The sequence below is a fragment of the Tympanuchus pallidicinctus genome, unplaced genomic scaffold (genome assembly GCF_026119805.1).
Source record: "Tympanuchus pallidicinctus isolate F22 unplaced genomic scaffold, pur_lepc_1.0 scaffold6, whole genome shotgun sequence".
NCBI lineage: Eukaryota > Metazoa > Chordata > Aves > Galliformes > Phasianidae > Tympanuchus > Tympanuchus pallidicinctus.
This window is the reverse complement of record NW_026294780.1, coordinates 6,984,893-7,008,316: the sequence shown is the minus strand read 5'-3', so window position 1 is coordinate 7,008,316 and position 23,424 is coordinate 6,984,893. Positions and strand designations below refer to the sequence as shown.

General features: G+C 40.2%; 1 protein-coding gene across 3 annotated transcripts in view; it reads right to left on the bottom strand.

Annotated features, from left to right (window-relative positions):
- Positions 1-23,424, bottom strand: part of SLC9A7 (solute carrier family 9 member A7) — a 67,284-nt gene that overhangs the window by 6,657 nt on the left and 37,203 nt on the right. The window contains exons 8-16 of one of the 3 annotated variants that reach the window (XM_052664822.1): positions 22,117-22,217; positions 21,675-21,763; positions 21,446-21,559; positions 18,015-18,126; positions 17,272-17,425; positions 11,053-11,112; positions 6,590-6,653; positions 3,908-3,990; positions 420-525 (exon numbers count right to left, since the gene is read on the bottom strand). In XM_052664822.1, the coding sequence (XP_052520782.1) occupies positions 420-525; positions 3,908-3,990; positions 6,590-6,653; positions 11,053-11,112; positions 17,272-17,425; positions 18,015-18,126; positions 21,446-21,559; positions 21,675-21,763; positions 22,117-22,217 (883 nt within the window). Of the gene's footprint in view, positions 1-419; positions 526-3,907; positions 3,991-6,589; positions 6,654-11,052; positions 11,113-17,271; positions 17,426-18,014; positions 18,127-21,445; positions 21,560-21,674; positions 21,764-22,116; positions 22,218-23,424 lie in introns of those variants that run through there. The other 2 variants (XM_052664823.1, XM_052664825.1) reach the window with 2 other exon arrangements.

Here is a 23,424-nt window from a genome sequence, read left to right as displayed (position 1 = left end):
GGAAACAATGAAGGGATGTCCTACCAGATTTCCTCCTGGCATGGATAAATATGTCAATGTCATTTCTCAAGGAGACCTCAATACAATCTTAGCAACAGCAGGAAAGGAATCTTGTTCAAAAGTGTCGAGAAGGGACAAAACATGTTGAAGTTATTCATGAACCACTAGTTTACTAATTAGATCTATAATTTTTCAATGCACTTAAATATCATTAAATGGTATTTGAACAACAACAGCATCTGATTTCTACTAACAAAAGTTGTTGCCTCAGGTTGACCATCTTCACTCTGTTCTGCCTAGGACACAGCAGCAGTTACTTACAATAAATTTATCTTACCACCTTTGCCCAAGTAAATTAGTTGCTGATGTCATATACATAAAGAAAACAAAACGCAGAAGTATTGAGTTATTTTACTTACATCATAAACCTGGGGACTTGTCAAGCAGCGGGCTATGAGGCCACACCAGCTGGGCAGAGTCGTGGTCAGTGGAGGGCCACTGTGAGTGAGAATTGGCTTTAAATAACTTAGACTAGTTAAGGAAAACAGAACAGCGCTTGAAAACCACTACTGAAAACAAAAAGACAGTTTCTACATAAGTATAGTTCTGCCTTTGATTGACATGTTGCTCAATAATTGCATAACATCCACTAAACAAATAAATGGAAAGCATCTCCCCTCCCCAGCCCCATGTACCCTTGATCCTTCTAAGGGTGGTTTCTTCATCCGCGTGCTTTCTGCAAAGAGAACTAACTAACTTATGGAAGTTTCATATAGTTGCAATACTTCCAGCTTTTGGGCTTGAGTCAAATGGAGCAAGCAGATACATGTGCTTTAATGTTAATGTGTTGCTGACCTACAGGTGGGAGCAGTTTCATGACTGCAAGCCAGAGGTAGCAAGGTGGTATACCTGCAAGACTCAACAGAGGTAAGTAACAAAATACCAAGTACCCAACATCCTCTAAAGAACACAGTCACCTCATTTGTCCACTCTTGGCTGAGCAGTGAGCCACAGAGGTGTGACCATAGATCTCCATAGCATGGACAAAGCCTAAGGAGACCTAAAAGTAAGAGCTCTCAAAGAAATTATTAATTTCATCTTTCAAAATTCAAGCATGATTTAGAATGGCTCAGTCCACACATGAAGTGTCTTGGACGTCAGAACACCCAAAAGATTACAGCAGTTACTCTGGTAAGGCTCAAAAACATCACTGCTGTGCACACGCACACCACAGGCCCTCAAAAAGGCAGAGGGAAGACTGTATGGCCATAATCACATAGCACAGCATGGAACGAAAGCATTTGCCCAGGCAATGTTGCCAGGATGACAGTAGACATGGGAAAGACCCCAGGTAAATCCATGTTTGTTCATTTCATTACTTCAGACTGATGATATACCCAAATAATAACAATTTTTTAAAAAGCATCCCTGCTACAAAGCAGCATATTGATCTTGTCTGGTACACGAACAGAGCTGGGGGAGAACACCAATACATCCAACGCTGCCGGAAATCAGGACCACAATTCTTCATTTTCCTCCTGACATCAGTTTGACTGTATTAAATATAAGCACATTGCAGGTATTCTAGCCACTTTAAGCCTCTACATTCAGAAAAATCAAGTCTATTTGTGAATTAGTACCATTTCCCTGATTCTAACTCAGCAGAGGAGAGTGTTTAGGAAGGAAAAAAAAAAAAAAAGAGGAGGAAAAAAAAGAAAGACTGTTTAAGCAGAGGTATCTCTCTTCTTCAGCAGAGCCTGGCACAGTGCATTTACTGGAACACATCATGGTATAATTATGCCACAGCAGTTAAGCTTCCTCCTTCCCTCCCCAAGAAGTGTGGCTACACCCAGTCCTGGAAATAAAAACTCTCCCCCAGCCCTCATGCAACCTACAGGCCTATGTGTTTCCCCATGGCAGACAGGCCAGCAGTAAGTATATCACAAAGAAGCAAACTCACTAAGAGACACTTGGTATTTTTTCAGAGTTGCTGTTTCTTTTGCATTTAACGGTTGTGGCTGAGCCCAGAGCACAGCCCACAACACTGAATGAACTCCACATTCCAGAGGAATGAAGATCCCAGTTACTCATCTGCACAGTGCTCTGCATACAACAGCCAGCATTAGCACACTGCCAAATGAATCTTATTCGCATCTTTTTCAAGTCAAATTCCACTGTGAAGAGCAAATCTTGAGACAATCTGCCTTTTTACTCATAAATCATGTGAACACATCAGCAAAAAAAAAATATTTTGACATTTAGATGTAGGTAGAGGTAACAATTCCACAGATCATCCATCCCCTTACGTGCAATTTAAATGCAGCAGATCTTTAGCGGAATGCTTCCTCGCAACAAAAGCAGCAGAATTTTACTGAAGGTACAGCTCTGCCTATGGATGTCAGTTTTGTCAGCCCAAAGTTCACAGAAAGCTTCCCTAATGATTACTAGTTGCCACTAAGAAAGCAAATGTATTATTAGCAGCCTTAACGAAGTTTGTGTGAAACATCTAACTGTAATTTTCACTTAGCTCTCCCCTCCTTGCTGTGGCTGCTGAAGGGAAGTCGGTATTGCCAACTACTCCTGTTATTCATAAGGCACATCCCTTTGTAAAGGGCGGGGGGGAAGGAGAGCTCTGCTTCCTTCAGGGCAGGGGGAATGGCAGTCAGTCACAGCCAGGTCCTTCCTGCTCTTAGCACACAAATTGTTTTTTTTGTTTTGATTTAAATAAAAGCAGGTATTAGAACAAAAATTGACCTAGATAGCGTTGAACGTTAGTCACTACATTCAAAGGGATTGCTTGAAATGACTAACATTTATGAACATTTAAACTAGTACGAGCACACTTCTGAGCTTTGTCCCTTCAGCAGCACATGAGAGTACTGATGACAAACAGATTTTACTCTGAAGTGCTATTAGGATTAAATGCTCCCAACAATATTCCTTGGTTGGTAGATCTTGATGTACAAGGCACGGAAGGAAGCTACTGTGCTCCAAGCAGGCCAACAGTACCCAACCAACCAACAGACAACACCCCGAACCATACAGTCACTTCTCAGGTGCAAGCTGCAACACGATCAAGGCCCTGTCACAGGCATTTAGGTACCTTTAACTGCCTCAGATTACTAGGAATCAAGTACTGAAACATCTAAGTTTCTGGGTAAAGTGACTTGGCAACGCCAAAAGAACTTCCCTGTTTCTTACTAAGTGAGTGTAAGTAGTTGCAGAGGGACACCTGTATGATAAACTCATTAAGAGCACGCTAAGTAGTTAAAAAAAAAAATAAAAAAAAATAAAAAAACTCAAGCACAAAGGACAGGACAGCTGCATGAAAACTGCTGGGAAGTTTAAACAAGGCACAATGACAACTTCAGAGAGGTAGTACAGTACAATACAGACACGAAAGGACACTGTGCATTAACACTCATAGGAAGTTCTGAATATACTGAAGGAAATAAGCTGGATCACATGTATATTTTTAGTGCCAGAACTTCCCACATCAGGGTTCACAAAAAGCAGGTGACTCTTCACCGCAGTGAATTGTGTGTAAGACATGCAAAGTGTGCTAGAAAACTAGTTTGTGCTCTGAACACCAGCAGATTAACAGAACAAATCAGAGGATCTGAAATTCTCAACTGTCTGTGTCACTTCTTATGCAGGTCTTCAACATACAGAACTGACTTTTTTTTTGCCATCTGGCAAGTTTGGCATACCATGCTCTAAATGGAAAGGCCTGTTTTCCAAGTCAGCAAGCTGAAGTTTCAGTGTTGTGCCTTGAACCTGTCAAACACTTGCTCTTTGTCATACCTGACTCTCTCAAGTGCCTAAAGCTACACATGGGTACATGGCAAGGAAAAAAACATCTGAATACTTCACGTCCTGAAGAAACGCTGTTTTTTCAGAAGGATACTTATGGTCAAAGCTGTACCATAACCTGAAGAGCCACGCACTTTCCTGCTTTGTTCTGTTCCTTCTTTCAGAATCAGGACCATCCTAGAAATAAGATAAAATCATACTCAGTATTTCAGGCAGAAAAGCAATTTTTTTTATGATTCTATGACAAATTATACACTCCAGTCATTCGCATTATAGTGTCCTGTGCAACAAAGTCAAAAGATTTCAATATGGTATGTGGATGACAGAACATTATTATTTAGAGACTTGCTTGTACTGAGGTTACTTTCTATAGAAAAAAAAACCTGATATGATTGTGCAGAGAACAAGCAGGCCTTCTTCAACATTCTCAAGTTACCTTAATGATGTAACTTGGCGGCAAGAACCTTAAGCCTTAATGCTTACCACATAGTTAATGCAGTAACAGGGAAGAAAAAAAGTCCAAAACTGATAAATAAGCCTCTCTGCTATCCTGTTACTACTTGTCAAATAAATGAAGTAGGACAGTGCAGACTGTTCATTACTCGGTTGGTCTCCTTAACTCAAGGAGTATGTCATGTACTTTCCCTTAAGCCTACTGCTTCCTTGGAAGAATAAGAGAATTTAGCATGCCTGATAAACTTCTGCAGAACCCATAAAATACATCCCACTTAAAAGAATTACACTTAACAGGGAATATACAATGAAATCACAATTGAGGAAGCTTATAGTGCAAACTTCCTAAGTGCTACATCACACCAGCTCTCAGAAGTGCTAAGTATTAAAATACAGTCCCCTCACTAGCTGTGCAGCAAGTCCTCCCACCAGCTGGGCTGCAGCTGCATTTGTTTTTACTTTTGTTACATTTTTTTTGGCCAGAGGCCAAAGTCAAGCCCAGGGAAACAGATGATGTGAGAACGCCTTGCATGAATCATCTTCTAAACTGCTAGAAAAGAACAGGATAGAGTTGGCCTGGGTATTCCTCATCTGGGGGGGGGGGGGGAGGACACAAAAAAACACCAAAAACAAACAAACAAAAACCCTCAAAACAAAACCACAACACCCTATGATTCATTCACCTAGAGCTAAACCTTCGTTGAAACTCATTGCCTCCCCAACCCAAACAATATATTTTCTTTAACTGTGACTTGCTGCCAATTCTGGTCTTGCGAAAGCCAGAGGAATCCAAAGGGAACTGACTAATGGACTCCATTAGGAATGCAGTGCACAGCTAAAGAAGGAAACAAATGGATAAGTGCTTTATGTTTACATGGGAAAAAAGCAAGCAAGTTATTTCCACACAGACTCTGAATGAGAACAGAATACCCATGTTCTGGCTGGGGCTGCTTCCTGTTAAAGCAATTCCACTGATACTGACAAGCAGTCTAAAAGCCATCATACCACAATACCACTTCCTAACCTTGGTTTTATGCCATAACTTCATTGTAAATGGCATTTTGAGGCCCAGCCTTCTGGTCACTTCCATGCATAAAATTTAGAGAACATACATGCAATCTACAGGAATCTATCATGTGTTGGACTCAGTCTATCACAAAGAACAGAGATGCCTAATGTAGTTTCAGTAATGAAAGAGATGCTTCCTGAGCAGGTAAATATCTGGACGATCTGTGACAAAATGAAAAACAGATGCAAAATCCCACACAAAGTTGGAGATTGCTAATAAGAAAGCTGATCCCAAATGCAGCAAGTATCTCACGCACGTATCATTGGCCAGGCTGAACACCAGCATCACACAATCCAGAGTTTACAAAGCAAAGTTCACATGCTTGCCCCCTATGCATCCTCCGGTCCAGTCATCTACATTTCCTGCCATTCAACTTCATTTTCCTCTTGCTGGCTCCTGAATAATCAACCAGTTGTGCTACTGAACAATTAGTGTCACTGCAGTAGTATACTGTATGGGAGAGTGTAAACTAAGATCTGGACAGAAGAACATGTGATGGAGAGTTGCTTCTACAGAGGAAACTCCCAGTTAAACCTCAGGAAATGTTTTCTTTTCAGACCTTAAACTCCTGTGAACTCAGTCAATTTACAAACAAGGTAAACTGAATAACATCCTTCCAGTAGTCTTGTTTACACACGGTGTATTGTAGGTGAAAAAAGCAGCACTTTGATTGTTACTGATGCATAGAATGCTGCACTAGGGATTCTCTGAAAGTCTGCTGAAGGTAACTGACATCTTTTCAATGCTCCTTTTGCCTCAAAGATGGTGGGCAATAGAAGCAAGATCCAACTGGGTTCCGGTACATTACACAGGAGTTGAAGTTTGACTGAGAATCTTTGATTCTAAGCAAAGTCCAAGTGCTAAAATTTATTATCAACTATAGGACAGAAGCAAGAGGATTATCTGTGTAGGTTTAAGGGGAGACCATTTATGCTGCACAATGTTACAAGCATGCATTCGGCTGGTGGAGGAGGAAAGCACATTGCTATAAAGAGAGCGTATTAGTATGTCTGGGGAGAGGTTTGAGGCCTTATACATACATACAAAAATTTGAAATGCAGGGAGACACCGCAGTGTTACACCTAATGACACAACTGCTTTTGGTGGGCGTTATTTGAATGTTATAAAGTAACATGCATAACTGATTTGCCAGCTAGGAGAGAAAGGTTTCATCCATGCATGTAGCTTCTGCAGTTCATTATCTCAGTATAAAATAAGGATCAGCCTAATAGAGAAGTTATATTAATTACTTACTCCTTGTAAGACTTGGAAGTTGTCATTAGTAGGTGGAGGGTCCTGATCTGGGTCAACCCCAACCCTACAGAAACATTAGGAAAACAAAGCAAGTGGTGTTATTGAGGATTGAAAATGCTGTAAGTTTGGCAGAATGCATTTAAAAGCACCGTAAGCATCCAGCAAAGCTGCATTCAGAGAGATTATGAGAATAGTTTGAAGAAGAGCTGTCCATTATTTCCGTGCAGTCAAACAGCTAAACAAGAGGCTTCGTCATACAAGCAGCAACTACCTGTAGACAACAGCTTTAACTCTACCTCAGCACCAGCTTCAACTGCTTACCTTTGTTGCCAATTCTGCCAGGATACTTGCAAATATTACTTTTGGCCTAAAAAGATGAAACGTGTATGATACCTTCTTCATTGGAGAAGATCCAAAGCAGAAAATCACAGACTAAGGAAAAGTCCAGTCTAAATATTTGACACAGCAAGTAACTCGACTGCCCAATGGGCCTGACAATGGCTCAAAAATACTGTTAAGAAAACAAATGAAACACATACACAGTCTTTTTTCTTTTTTTTTTTTAAAGGCACTGACAGTGTAAAGTGTCAAAAATACTTGCTGAAGATTCATGATGTTTATTTGATGCAAGTTTCATTCACCTAACACATAACAGTCAAAATGGATTATCAAATGGTCTGCATAATCCAGCCACTCATCCAAGGGAGGGTCAGTATGATAAGAATGTGGATGACCATAGAATAATATATTAATAAGAAACTACTTCTTTTTGCACTGTTATCAGGCATTTTATTACCAAACTATCTTTTCACCTGGCTCTTTTATCCAGGACAGGAATTTAATATGATCCTTGTAATTATGTTCTTTTTTTTCCCCAGTCTATTCTTAAGACTTGAGTTGTCCAGCCTCAAATACTAATAATCTTTCAATCTCTGGAAGTCTAAATTCCACAAGAAAGTACAACCTTACATGTAAGGTAAGACTGCCAGTGTCAAATGTTTTGTGTTTCAGTTCTGTGGCATAGCATAAAGACTGGAGAAGGAAGCATTTAGTAACAAAAGCATTGTGTGAAATGGCTCACATTAATTGCCCCAGTTTTAGAAGAAACTGAGCTGATTTAGTATAATTTGTTACCTAGACTCTGTGTACACTTTTTCTAGCCATAGTGCCTACCAAATCTCCCTTCTGAAACAGTAACCAGAAACCAACACAGCATTGCAGGTCCGTCCAGGGGATGTATGCTCATGTAAGGCAATTGATCCAGACACGCTTTACTTTCAGACATAGATTGCATTGATTAAAGTAAAGTGGGATACCACTGAATAGTTTCAGGGCAGAACTCTATAAAAGAGAAGTAGGCATTAAAGCAAATGTTTAACTTATCCTTGAGGACTCAAGGCCAATCCAAAGCCTAACTCAACAGTGTAGTTCAGGGAAAATCCAGGAGGCAGCTCTAAGACAACTGCAGCTACCTCACATTGAGCTTGTGCTGACTTGGTCCTTGGCTTGGATTTTTCCTCTCTCATGTCTCCTCATCCCTTTGTTTTTGCTTTCATAGCAAGAAACAGAGCATCATGTACTGGACAGACTGGGAACCAGACTGTAACGTGCCAGAATGAAATGCCACACTAAAGAGCTCTGCAAGGTTACAAGAGCTGACACATTACTGCTTAGGCCATTGCTAAGCAGTGAAGACAGGACAAGAAGGGTTTCCTGCAGACAAAACTAGTTACCTCACCCAACATCAGGAAACAAGCTCAGTACGGCAACATGTGAGACTGACCATTCCTTCATAGAAACACAATGATAATAAAGATTTGTGGCTTTTCTAGTTCCAACTGCACATCAGGGAGGTCCAACGCACTACAAACAACCACCAGACTTGAGTTAGCTATGCAGCTGGCAACATGGACTGTGAGCCCACAAAACTTGTTCCAGAAGATGAACGTAGCTTGCATTCCCAAAATAATTTTAACTTGCTTCTACCCATTCACTTCATGTTATATAAAAGCATAAACAATCATCTCAGCTTCTATCTGACTAATAAAGCTGTGCCTTTGATTCTTTCTTTGAGACAGTGGAAAGGGGCTAAGAAGACAACCAAAGCAAGATGACCATACTATTTCAGGGAAAAGTAGATCATAGGGTAGGTGTTTGGGTTCACTGTCTTCCTGAAGAGTATGATCCCTTTTCTATATTAAAACATTTCCTGTTTCAGAGAAGGAAAAACGAAAAACAACAACAACAAAAAAAACTACAGAAGTTTCTTTCAAAATTGAAATAACACGTGGACAGATTCATCTTCTTAATGGTTTTCAAAATTATTCTTCAGGGTAACATATTTTGAATTTCTCCAATGAATTCTTTTTACAGCCACTTTATCCCCTCCCTTAACTTCATGTTTCAAAGCTTGTCTCTCAGTTCGCAGATTAACACAAAATACAATACTACTTTGAGTTCCCACAACTACTTTCACTAGTGTACAGTATCTTTCACCAGAGTGAAATGTATAGAAAGCATTTATTATTCAGAGCAAGTCCATCTGGTCAAGTTTCACATTATATACACATAGCTCTCCTAACAAACGCTGTTTTTGTAGACCCTACACCCCCAATTTCCAAGACAGTCTCATTTTTATTACCTGAAACAGAACAACACATGAACAGTCAGGTATCCCCTTAAGCTCCTTTACAAGGAAGAGAGGCTCAGAGAACATTTAGTTACCTCACTCTTAATTGCTTTCATAACTGAAAGTACAAGGAAAGCTGGTGTATGCATGAATAGCTTTCATCATAATTCTTTTCTTATTGTTGAAAGAAAAAAAAGAAAAAAAAGAAAAACTCATCCTGAAGTACATTTAAAAAGCTTCCTATAACTAAAGTGTGCTATAAAAGCCAATGACAGTTTTTCATTTATCTAAACAATCTTCGCATGCAGAAAAATTGTTACTGGGTTGGCTTATGCAAATTCCCTTTCAGAGATCAGAGGCACAGGGTAAGAAGTCTCACTACGGATTGTGGTGTTTTACTCAAATGTTCCACAGCCCACGAGCACAGCTTGGAGCAGGTCACCCCGTGCAGCCACAGAGGAGCCCACAGGGCAGTGGTGGCTGAGGCCTGGAGGAGGGACAGCCTGCTGGTACCCCGTGGAAAGGAGCCTGCATAGGGGCAGGAGGGCTGAGGGAGCTGCCGCCCGCGGGGACCCATGTGGGGCAGTGCCTGAAGGTGGGCCCTGAGCTATGGAGCTGTGTTTGGGGCAGTACTGGGAGTGCTGCAGCCCATGGGAATCAGCTCAGGGTGGATGGCACTGTAGGATGGACTCACGTGAAGCAGGGGCACAGTGATCATGGAGGGATGGAGCATCATGGGCTGGCAGCAGCCTCGAGAAATATACTGGAACACTCAAACACTATGGCTGTGTACAATTCAGCAATTTAAGCAGCATGCTAGGAGATAGTTGATACAAACATGGAAACCAAAAATGTGGAAAGGAACAGTGGGGGGAAAAAAAAAAGCAGGTAAAACTGCTTCAAGTTCTCCACTATGTCAGTTTTCTAAATAGATGGAACAGTTTCTTTTGATATTTCAAAAGCCTTTCCAAGGCCATACAAGACCTGGATGAGAAGTTACCAAAATATAACTATTACATCCTAGCATATGTAGTTGCACTGATGGCCGGGAATGACCACAATAAATAGTACTTCTCACATTTGCTGTATGTGCTGCTTTAATACTAACACAGTGCATCTCTGACAAATTTAGCACTCAACAGAACTTGCACATGTGACAGGCTCTGTGAAAAATTTACCGTTGCTCCACACCAAAAATTTTGTGTGTTGTACATAGTGGCACATACAGATGATAGAAATACAGTGTACTTCAAGGTATTTTCCTTTTTCCTGTCAGTTCTAGAAACAACCAGCTGATTCTCTGTCATCTCCACTCTTATCAGCATCCTGCTACAAAGCAATCTAACAACCTTTACTTTTAAAAAACACATTTCAAAGAGGCTGAGATAAATCATCTGCAGAAGTCCCCTCCTCTTGAACAGCTGTACGTAGTAGCCCCAGAGAATGCCTAAGACTGTCTATGTGATCAAGGATAACAAGATCACATCCATAGTTTTCTCAGCTTTCAAGCCTTCCCAGGCCAAAGACATTCATTTAGTTTCATTAATTACATATAAATGATAGCTAAAGTTACTGGTAGAGTGGTTGGTTGTTGTTGGTTTTTTTTTTTTTGGTTGCATAGTTGTTTGTAAGGCTAAATACTTAATGCTTGATCCATGCTCTCCCACAGTTTACAAGAAGAAATCTAATTCCGAAGTGAGGAATATCTATGGCACTGCAGAAGAGGAGAAGCAGCAGTAGCATGCCATAGTATAGAAGAAGAGTATACAGTGTTACAAAGATAAAGGAAGGCAAGCACCAGGTTAATTTGTTATCAAGGAAAGCACAGTGTCACCTGAAATACAGCCAGCGGCTTTCACTCATCTCTTCCACCGATGGAACATGGTCACCAACTCTGGTACAGTACAAGAATGGAATGTGAGTAACAAAAAGCTCATGAGATGACAGCTTTACAGAACTACCTAGCAAAACAAAACAAAAACCCTTACCCAAACAAAACAGACAAAATACACAAAAATAAGAATGACAGAACAATGGCATAGTGACAAAAATCATAGAAATTAACAATAACAGCTCTTTTTGATGGAGATGTCCAATAACATTCTTCATTTGTTCAGATTCAGGCTAGGAAAAACACCTGAATTCATGACACAGGCTACACATTCATAACTTCTACACTGTAGAAATTATACTCAAGAGCTCTTAAGAGAAATGCTACAGGAAGACAAAGTTGATCAAAGATGATTCCCAGCACTTTGGACTCGTGTATTTTCTGGAGGGGAGAAAGAAAGTAAAGAAAAAGACACAACAGAAATCCATGCATATACCAAAGAGGCTGCCACCACTTACTAGTTTTAGAGCAAATACCGGTAATACATACGTAAAATACTCAACTGGCTTAACTAACAGTAAGCTAACAAAATCCAAGATGATTAATCTTCAGTCACAGTAGAGCACCCTCACCACTTGCTTTGCCTTTTTTCTACTGTACTTAAGAACAAACAAACAAACAAGTCAGAAACAAAACATACTCTAGCACTTTCCAATATAAGTTCCTTAGCAATTCATGGCGTTGTTCCACCCCAACCCTCTCCAAATCTGCATGAAAGCATACAGCATCAATTGTATACTGCCTGTCTGAAATAAAAGCCTAGGTTACCACCAATCCACACAGGTCTTACTTTACAAAGAACAGGTATGCATACTGACTGCAGGCTCATGTTTAAGAACCAAATACTTAAAGCTCACAGCTTGTGCTACTACTACAGGTGTGCAGTAGTCTAAACCTTCAAAGCTAAGGCAAATGCCAGACTTTGGGTAGATTTGGGTTTTGGATTTTTAATTCCCATGCCAACATACATTACAGGTCAGAGTAGTCAGAATTTTAAGTCCAGCACAGAGAAAGGTTTGCATATGCAGGAAAAGCTAAAATTAAAAATTGCCCAGTAACTTCAATTCTGTGACTTCTTTTTGCTGTACCTTTGCCAAGTCAGTATTACAGACATCTGGGAAAACATCAGTATGAGTGAGTGCATTTTTGGAAAAATTTAGCTGTTTTGGAAGAGATCAACTGCTTTGTAGACGGTGGCTGAGGAAGAAGGCAATTCTCATCCTGATATTTTAAATAATAAAAATAAAACTAAAGCTATCACTCAAAAACTCCAGAATTGGATAAGCTGCTGCAGAAGTCAGCTTTAGGGCACCTTTGGTACTACTTTACTTGACCTAACCAAGGTAATGACTCCTGAAACTGCCCATGCAGGCTTGGCAGAGCTCGGTCAGTTAAATTCATATTATCCCATCAACCCAGATCCTACAGATCCTGGGTGTTCCTCACTCTTTTTTTCTCTGGTGGGAATAGCCGTGTTTCAGACCACAAGAACTGCCATGCTTATATCCAGGCATCTAAAGAAGAAGGTGATCCTTCTCCTACCAGGGAAAAATCTCACAGGGCCGGTCCAGCAAGGCTAGAGAACTGATGGCTCTACTGCACTCCCATTAAAAAAGATTCGTGACTGATGACAAGGAATCGAAGAAAGCAGAATATAGAGAAGAGAAATTGAACGTAGATAGAAGACTGGGGAAAACAGTACAAAAATACATGGCAAAAGGAAAGAGGGAAACAGAGGGAAATGGACAATGCACACACTCACCCTATAGAGGCAAAAGAAAGTAGTTAGAAAGCAAGCTTAGAAAATGATAAACCAAATGGTGGATCTGAACTGTAGAAAAATGGAAACAGGGAGGAAAGCAGAAGGGCGTGATCTCTTATTGAACAATTCCCACCTCAGACACAGACACAGTACAAGGCTGGATCCCAGCGTCACTTCTTGTCACTGCAGCACACTGAAACATGGTTTTCAAGAAAGGCATTTTATCCAAAGCCTAATAGCTGGACCACCCTGGTCCAGATTCATCCACACACTGTCATCAAGCTGTTAGTTTCACCTTCAACCCAGATAGGTAGATAGTTCATACAGCAACTATGTGAGACTACTTAGTTTTGTGGGGTTTTTTTTGTTGTTTGCTTATTTAAAGAGGGGGAAAAAAAAAAGAAAAAAAAAGGTATCACTAGATAAAGAGCTCCTTGAAAGATTATATTTGCAAAGTCACGCAGAAGGCACTAAATTCCTAAGCTGACATTGTCCAGGCAGCCTAAGTATATTAAATGGAAAGTTATAATCCTCATGTTTAAGATTCCGAAAAAGGTGGCTTAATATAATTGAAATTACTTCTTTAAGATACACAAATGTTTGAAGCAGCTTATGAAGGAGAAGCAGGCATTAATCTACACATTGCTTCACAGTTAGAACTAGGTCAAAACCTAACAAAAAAAAAGGGAAATATTTTTCTATACAAACACAATAAGTTCCCCTCTTCTTTCTCCTGTAACGAATAAATGAAGCTATATGTCAGCTACTTTTCAGAAAAGAGGAACTTTGCCAGTGGTTTTTGATTTACAGAGCTAATTTACTGGAAATGTTAAAGCTTCACACAGGAAATTGTTTCTTCACTTTAATCTCAACAAAGTAAGAGATTTTCATTTTTAATATTTTAGTAAGTTGTTTTAATTTCTACCAGAAAACACCTACTACTAAAAAAAATCAGTTCATATTCACATACATGAATATGTTCCACAGCCAAGACAGTGCATAAATTCAAATAGAGTTGATGTCATGCCTTTACACTGGATTCTGGTGGTAATTTTTAAACTCACCTAAAATCAAGTGGCAGAAACAAAAAGCACCTGAAGATCCCATTATTTTTGCTGTCACAACCTTACTTTCCCCAACCAGTTAAGCAGCAAATGCCAATGAAGCCTCCACTGCAAACAGCAGGTCCTTGGCTCGGTTGTACATTCAAACTTGACCACGGGAAACTGTTTATATACCTTATCCTTAAAATATAACTGCTCTTCTGATTACTTGAAATATTCAGAACAGAGCACAGCAAGGAATGTGGCATTTTTGTCTATTTTCCTAGAATCATAGAATAGCTCAGTTTGGAGGGGACCTTGGGGACCAGCTCAGGCTTCTCAGAGCCCCATCCAACCTGGTCTGGAACAGCTCCAAGAATGGGTTAACCACAATTTCTCTGGGCAGCCTGTGCAAGAGACTCACTACCTCCTGAGGAAATAACTTCTTCCTAACACCTAACCTAAATTTCCTCTTTCTTAGCTTGAAGCCATTCCCTCCTTGTCTTATCACTATGAGGCCACATAAGAACTCGGTCCCCTTACTGCTTGTAAGCTCCCTTTTGTTCTTTACCAAAACTTAGCTTTCATATTAGCCTCTCCCTCTCACCTACTTTTCTTTTAATATATTTCATATCAAGTTGGAGAAGGGATCACCAGGAGAACAAAGCAAGCAAGCCAACTGCCATTCAAACAACAGGTACATGCCTCCACCTGAGCTACAGCAACTCCGAATCCTTGCATAACCATTGCCTCACACATGCACACAGCTACCTCTGCATGAACACAGTGGTACCAAGCCAGGCTGAAAGTCTTGGCTGCAGCCAGCTCTATGCTACTGTTATATTTAAACTGTGCAGGCTAATTCTTAAAGATCTCATCATTTATGTCTTTCTTAACACCCCAAAAACTGCTGTGAACTTCACAAGAGAGATGGACTTAAGAGTCTGCACAAATCCTGGCATTTAATTCCAGCACACGAGTGGCATTAGATTCCTATTTCTCTCCATTTACTTTCTCCAGAGAACAGTGAACCTTCTATCTTTTTCTCTCTCTTCTTCTAAACAATCCTAGACAGGAGCACTGCTTATTCCCAGCCTCTGGCTCTGTTATCTTACAGTAAGTGCCGGAGCTGAGAAAGCATCCAAAGAAGTGCTGTCTCAGCACTACACAGTGCAGCTGTGTGAGGCACTGGGAAAGAAGAGCACCTTCATCTCCTCCTGCCTACCTCACTCACCGGGGGGAAAGTGATGGAAAAGCAGCACACGTTTAAAATTCAGCTGGAAAGTAATCTGTCGCTTCCCTGCATATGAAAAGTGAGGCGGGACTTCGTGCTTTCCCACAGAAAGGACTTTGTCACAACGCAGAACACCAGAACCCCAGTTTCTAACTCTTCATCAGCTGCACACGGCTGCCACCTCCTGGCACGAATCTGAGGTCATCCCTAGGAAGAGCAGCTTCAGTGATCAACACTGCAGTCTTCAGGGCAGCTGCAGGCAGACCCAAGCAGTTCTCTGCAATACTTCTCTCTTATGTGGAGCTCCCCTGCTGACATGATATCCTTCTCTTCGTAGACAAACTAAACATTTATTTTCTATCAAACATGTCAAACAAGTGATGATTAAAATAATTACTTAAATAAATGTGGTTAACATTTTAAAAAGCTAAACACTCCAGCCCATGGTTCAGCCAACCATCTGTTAGCAGCTGCTCTTCCAGGATGGGAGGCTCCTTGAGCCCAGTTCAATCTTGGTAGATTGCAAAAATGTTTTTACCTATCTACTGCTTGCAAGAACTCATCTCCTGCTCTCTTGTATCCCACGCCCCAGAAAGCTTCTGTACACTGCTGGTGGAGCAGACACCATCCGCCTGATTTGCTGTAATTAGTATGAGAGTTCCTTATATACCACTATTAGCCAGAAATCTGCTTCCATTTCCAGAGGTGCCTAATGGAAAGCTGCACATGGTACCTACTCCAGGCATCTTGTCAGAATCATTAAACAGCTTTCATACGGAAAGAGACACCAGTCAGGCTGAGCTGAGAAGTATCACTCATGGTCACATGATACCACATCAAAAATGACTCAGGAGCTGTGGAATCGTTTTGCTGTTGATCTCAAGACCAGGTATTGCATATGCTGTTGCTAGCAGCATGATTTTCGGTGACCCTGACTACATGGAAGTGATACCTCTTTCTGGAGTGCTAGCTAAACATCTGGAAATTGCATTTAAAGGACAAAAATGACAAAATTGGCACCAAAATATAAAAGGAAACCAGGATTACCAGTGTCTGCTGCTAGACAGAGCTGAGAAATTGTAAATCACTGTTGTAATTTCTCAGGCTGGAAGCATCTGACATTGAACGCAGCTGTCTTCCTGGCACAGAACCGTTCAACTCTGTCAAATACATATCCTTAATGACAGGTTGTCAGGCAGTCTGACATATCACAGTTTTTAGTAAGCTCATCCCATAAACTTCAAAACTTGCTGTTGACATTACTGTATCAGATAGTTTGGCTTCAGCTGATCCATTCATACTTTTTTTTTTCCCCAATCTAGAAAGCACTTGCTACCTATTACTACAAGTAGTTCACTGAAATTTTACAAGAAGAGCAACAATCCTTGAAGATTGTTAGTACTTCCTAAGATGGAAACTATCTTTCTTTTTACTGTTCTAGCACAATACAACAGTAGACATTCTGGTTAGCATAACTAGTCTCCATCATACTTCTCTTCCCTCCCCACACTAACTACCAAAGCTTTCAGATTGCCAACAGAAGTTGTCCTTAAGAATTGAATCATGATTCTTTAGGGCTTCTGTTGATAAGCAGTCTCAAACATTTGCAGCCCTAAAGTGCTAAGTATTGACCAGAATTTACAGACAAGTGGCTATAATTGTGTTGTTTGTCATTTCTCACCTCAAAACAGAGGAAACACTCAGATAAGCAGGTTTCTATTCATCTCAGTTGTTCAGGCTGTTAATTATATTCAGATAAATGATTAAAGTGCATTCAGTACAGCATTAAAATCCCCATCTAACTCGAAAAACAACACAACCATTACCCATAGGCAGAAGATGGGGAAATACAGGATGAGAAGTCAATATGGGAACAGATTGGCAAATTCTTTTTTGTATCTAGCAATGCTATTCCCACATCCTACTGGGCTGACAAGGATCTGTACGCTTACTCACAGACCACTAGGAAGCTTAGGCCAAATACCAGCAACATCTTGTTTTGTTTTTGAACCAGCCTGCACTAACATTAGAATGTTCTAAATACCTAGAGCATATCTAGCAAGCATCAAACAAGTTTACCACCTGAAAAGTGAAGTTTCCCCAGCACACAGCTACATACTGACCTGATGTTCAGCCATGACAGCATGGGAGTTGTGCCTCCACCAACAATCCACACAGTGAAGAAGACAATGAGGAGAGTTGTTGAGAACATCATCTGATGAGCATAGGTAGCAGTATCTCGTATGGCCAGAGCAAAGGCCATGGCTCCCCTGAGACCTATGTGAAAAAAAAAAAATGAAATAGAGCTTCTGAAGTGCAATCACGCCGTCATAATACAGCATCTTTCCTTTCTTTTCCAGACATACAGGCTTAAAGTGATAAGCAGAAAGCAAGGGGTTCAGAGTGATCTCAGAAGAGTTTTAACTCCCTCAGTTTCATTGATAAATTATGCCCTGGGATGACTTAAGACTGTAACTTGCTGAATCCACGAGTGTTAAGAATTATTCATAAATTAATAGGAAAGAAATGCAGAAAAAAAACAAGCTGTGGACAACAGCAAAATAAGTTTTGGAAATGGAGCAGCTCCCTGAATCTAAATGAATACGCACACTTCTTCAACACTTGAACTGAAAATACTCCATTCCCAACATGAGGTGATCATAAGCTGCCAGCAGCTGTCATTTCAAGATGTCACTCTTCTTAGACATTACACTTTCTATGACAGTTGAAAGACACATGAGAGCATGCTACAGCTGCCAAGTCCCCTGTTAAGGAAACCTACACGTTTGCAGAACAATCTCCTGCTTTCATAATCCACACGATTTAAAAAGAATTCTTGCTCTACCCAACGTTTTTGCTCTTTTACCTGAAAACATCATCATGTGTTGAAAATTCCAGCTGATCTTATGCCTTCTGCCCAGATTCAGCAAGAAGGAGAGGGGGTAGATATGTGCAGCTCTTCCCAAAAAGATCGCAATCTGATCACAGCTGAGGGTTAAGGATTTCACCTTCCCAGGATTTCAACACAGTCTTGGGCACCTGGCTCTAACATGAAACTTCTGTTTTAATGAGAAATTCATGCAACAATATCAAGTGTCACACTATTCCTGTCTATACAGAACAGACTTTCACCAAATCTGTGCAGAATGAACTCACTGCGCCGAATGCAGACTATTACAACCATGTGTTTTTAATGAAGTTAAATTACATCTAGTATGAAGACCATCAGCTGTGCAAACAAAAACTTAAAATATCACATTATAAGCAATTACTACCTCCAACATAAGACTGCATTTTAGACCAGCAGAAATGCAGTCCTAGCATTGAAAGAAAGTCAGTATAAAAGACCAGCAAGTGTCCACTATCATCACTCTTACAGAGGCAATGTGACCTACCGGTCAGTGGGCATTTAAATGCTCAGAGAAACTACAAAGATGAATTAAAAAATAATCATCATTACTAGAGTGAGGTTCAAAAATCTTTTAAAAAGTACTGCAGAAATTCATAACCGTAAGTGAAAAGCTCCTGCCCTCCTGCACTCTGGTTCCAATGAATAACCAGAAAGCTGAATAAGTGCTCCACCCACCTAAGGAACACTTTGGTACAAATTAGATCAATAAGCTGAAATCTTATTACACAACAACTCAATACTGTTTATTTGCTGCTAGGATATCAACATTAGAAGAATGAAGCAGCTCTTATGGAAAACAAACAAAAGCATTCATGAAAGAACTCAAGACCTTCTGGGTTGATGTTACACCCAAATACTGAAGTAAAACAATATAGTCCACCTTCACGGAGCGAAGATTTTGATCATTACTTTCACAAAAAGCTTCATGCAGTTATTCCAAGCAATTTTTACTGCAGTTCTTTCGGGCACTGCAGAAGTTACCATCATGACCAACACCTGTAGGAAGAATGAGTAGGATTTTGGTAATGACACAGAGGTCTTAGCTCTGCCTTTGCAGTCCAACCTTTCTCTTTCAACAGTAATGATGTTTACATATCCCCCCAGATCCCACTCCATAAGGCATTAACTCAAGGGGGAAAGCAGCTGCTAAGGCAAAATGTGGGTGCTAGCACCCTTCATCTTCCTCAAAATTTAAAAAAAAAAAAAAAAAAAAAAAAAAACATTACACCAGAGGTAACAAAGGTGAAGTGTTGTAGTACAAAGAGATGTGAAAAATGCAGTAAAAGTAGGTGGGCAGGAAGAGAATAGAACAGAAATTCTGAGGAGAAACAGGACTGATGGCATAGCTTGGACAGAGGACAGATGGGTATAGCAAAAACAAAAAAAATTACAACATTCAGCACCCCAGACAACTATTTCATCTGTATCTTCAACCAGTGGTGACAGGGATCCAGAACATTTGTTAATTCAGAAATAAAAGATGTGAGGATGTGGAACATTTTTGTCAGTGTTTCAGAAAAGTAAATGATCAAAGATAAATAAAGATAAGCGCGATAAATCCCTAGAAGTAGTATAGATATGAGAGAAAGAGTAAGGTGGAGAAAAAATAAACACATTCTAGAATAGGCCGCTTTTATGCTTCCTGAGTTTTTATCTCCATGACAAAGAGACCTACTCCTGCAGTAGGCAGAGAAAAGTGAAGACATGAACCTCCATGTCCATCATTTCAATCACACTCTGAATTGCTCTGAATTTTCAAGCCTCCAGGAATACAGTGAAGGAATAAGTATACAATCTGCTTAGAAAGGAGGAATGAGGAATCTAGCAATTCCCAACTTATCTGAGGGAGACTACCACCAAAGTGCTCGGTTCTGAGGCAGCTGAGAGCCAGGTAACAAGTCAGCCAGTGATGATGGGAACTGGATACCAGTTTGAACAAAAGTTTGAACACAACAGCATTACAAGCACTGCTTGCCATCAACAGCTGAGGCACATATTTTTGTCTTCTCCACTGACAAAAGCAACAGGAACAATTTTTCTTTTGGATCAGACTGGTAAAAAATCACGAAGAAAATTTTAGAAGTCAAAACCTTCTACCTCTACCTTGTTTGCCCTGACAACTTCTGCAATCTCTTACTCACAGAAATCCTAAGCTATTTCTCCATTTACATAAACTGACAAGCTCAAAGTGCTTTCACCTATGCTGCAAACATCTCTAGAGGAAAGACTGGGAAAGAGCAGAGGGATGAACACTTATTATTCCACTTGTTACAAATTACTGTCAAGAATCAAAGAGACTTTGTATATGATTTCTAATGTCATTCTTGGAAAGACTGACATCATGCAAATCCCTCTTAAGGCACTATTACAAAGCTTTCTCCAGCCTTAAGAACTACATATCAATTGTGGGAATGGGAAAAAACAGACTATAATGTAGATTCCTCTCTACGGTAACTCAGGAGCCCTGAAAGTTGAAGATGCATTTCAGCTCATAGCCACAACACCACGCATGCTTAACCTTCATGATGCAACATACTTTTTTGAATCATAAGGTCTGGAGAAGAATAAAAGTTTTGAATCTTCCTTTCCCAAAAGACATTAACACTTGATGTAGATACAGTGAATAACAGACCAATCCAGGCACACATCCCCTCTCCAAAACCTCTCTCCCCTGTATTTCCCCAGCTTCTCTTCTTTTCCACTCCACTCGCTCTCTTAGATTCATCTAGTATAACTTCTTCAGGTGGGCAACACATACATTTGAGATGAGAACAGATGAAAATCAGAGTCCTGAATGTCATCTGTAAATCCCTTACGTCTTAGGAAAAACAGACAAGCAGAAGATATTAAAAACAAACAAAGCAAAACAACTCAAATAATTTGCATTGGTGAACTACTCTTCACCAAGAATTCCCTAGTATGCTCATCCATCACTTTACCTTTAGATTCAATGTTTCTCCATATCTGTGCAGCAGGCACTCGCATTTCCCAAGTAAGCGACTCCCTTTGCCTATGCTGATAAATGTAGCAGTACGCTGCTTCCCCCTTCTGCTGATACTGATGTTTCCTAGCTAGGAAGGAAATCTGCAAATTCAGGTGTTGATAGTTCCTCTGTGCTACGTGGAGGAAAGCATATCCATTTACTGATATGTTGAATATACATGACTTTGTACCCACTCAGGTGCAGAGCCAACAACTTTGTGGCAGAGGCCTCAGGGCTTCGATATAAGGGTTAATTAAATATTTTCTTAGACTTCTTGTGTCTGCAAGACACAGGAATACTCTGGTCAACCACCGTGTCATTTATTTGATGAAGCTAAAATGCACCACCAGTCTACAGGCGCGCATGAAAATAGAGAAGCCTCAGACAAACTGAAAAAGGATACAAAAGCTCCAATGATGAAAACTGGGCTGAATATGTGTTTCTGGAAAGTAAACAGTGCCAAACCCATGTAAGAAAAGATGAAGTTCTCAGCCAGGAAGTGCAATACCTCAAATAGCTAAGGAAAGAAGAAAAAAAATAACATGTTAAAGGCCAAGCAATAAATATGCTTTTCAAAATACCAGTACACAGCACTATAGCAACAAATAGTACAGAAGGTGAAAGGATCTTGCCTGCTTAGTGCGACTTCTTGATTCAACTGACAAGTTATTGTACGTATAATGTGCCTGAGTAATTCCACAGAACAGGACAGCCACTACACCTGTAAACAGAATTACATGTAAAAAATATATCAGTCTGTTTACTATGCAAGCACAAGATATTTTCCCTTCTCAAGTCCTTTTAGGTTACCCTTAACCTTGAGATTTTATGAACCTCATTTTCAAACCAAGGATGGGGCTGGGAATGCTGGGACACAGATGCTTTTAAGCCAAATGAAAGCTGTTCTTAAGAGCTTTTACTGCACAGAGTTCCACCCTCTATGGTATTGTACAGAATATAGAGAAGCTTTAATGCAAACATCATGTTTCTCACAGGAAGGTTTAATGAGAACATGCATACATGGCTAAGACAGGCAGGAATTCTGTCTTAGTGTACTCAAAGCCACCAACTCACCAGTAAATCCACAGGCTTCTGCTAGCAGGAAAGTGCTCCAAGACATTAAGAAGAAGAGAGCCGTTTCCAGCAGAGGGAAGCAGTGTAACTTGGTAAACTTCGTCACGTTAAGTCATTTGTTAAGGGATCACAAATAAAAGAAACCCACTGGTCCTTCAGCTTCTCTCTAACATTTACAAAAAGCGCTTTTATGTGCTAATAACCAATGGTAGTCCAAAAAAAAATTTTTTTGGCATGAAAAACATCAATTCCATCATATTAAGAGTCCCTTTCACGTCATTAATTTTAGATGTGTGCTGCACAGCTGCAGCCTAACTCACCTCTTTCAACTAATAGCTTACTCCATACCACATTTCCCTGCAAAGTACCAGCACACAAGGGATATATACTCAGCGTTCCATTCAGATTGCTTTTTCTTTTTTCCCTCACAGTATATCTTATTTTTAGACAATGATCTGCACACACATACTCACTGGTCACCTTTAGATAAACCATAAAATGCATTCAGAAGTGTTTCATTTACAGGGCTGATCTCAACTACAGAAACCCTGGGATGAAGCACATTTATCAGAATTTTTCCACTCAGATTTGTGGAGAAGTATTTTTCAGCCAGTTTGAATATTTCTGCATTTTTAAGGTAAAACTGATATCCTGCCTACAAGAAGATAGATTTCTTCTCCCTGTGTTGATACATCTTGGATAAAACACCAGCACAACCACAGCAAGCTCAGCATTTTCCATGGGAAGAAAAAACAAATTTATCTTCCAAATGAGAGAACTTGAATGATGTCAAACACACAGAATTAACAGTTCACATAGGTAGCAAATAGTGAAACAAGTTTCAGCTGCCTTAAATACAGCTCTCCACATATTTCAAAATTTTTCTTCCCATTTATGGGATTTTTTTTCCTCCCTTCTCTCACTATTTTGGCAACACGTAAATAGCACAGCTTACTACAGCTCAGGTGTTGATAGCTACACAACTGTACAGGGAGTTATAGAAAGTAATAACGTGCTACAGGAGTGGTAGAGAAACCTCTGTTCCTTCTGAAGGCTGATGGCTGGCAGTCTTTGAAATCCAAGCAGGGCAACAGCAAGAGAACAACAGTATGGAGACTTGGAACAGCAAGATGTAGCACTCTCCCTGTCTACAGGAAGGCAATCAGCACCTTGACAGAGACATCAGGGCTGCACCATCATCCACCACTCCTCTCCACGTATAATATAGCTGCACCCAGGACTTCCTGCGGCATTACACAATCAAAGCTAATGGCAACACAGCTACTTGGGGAGTCATGGTTCAGTACA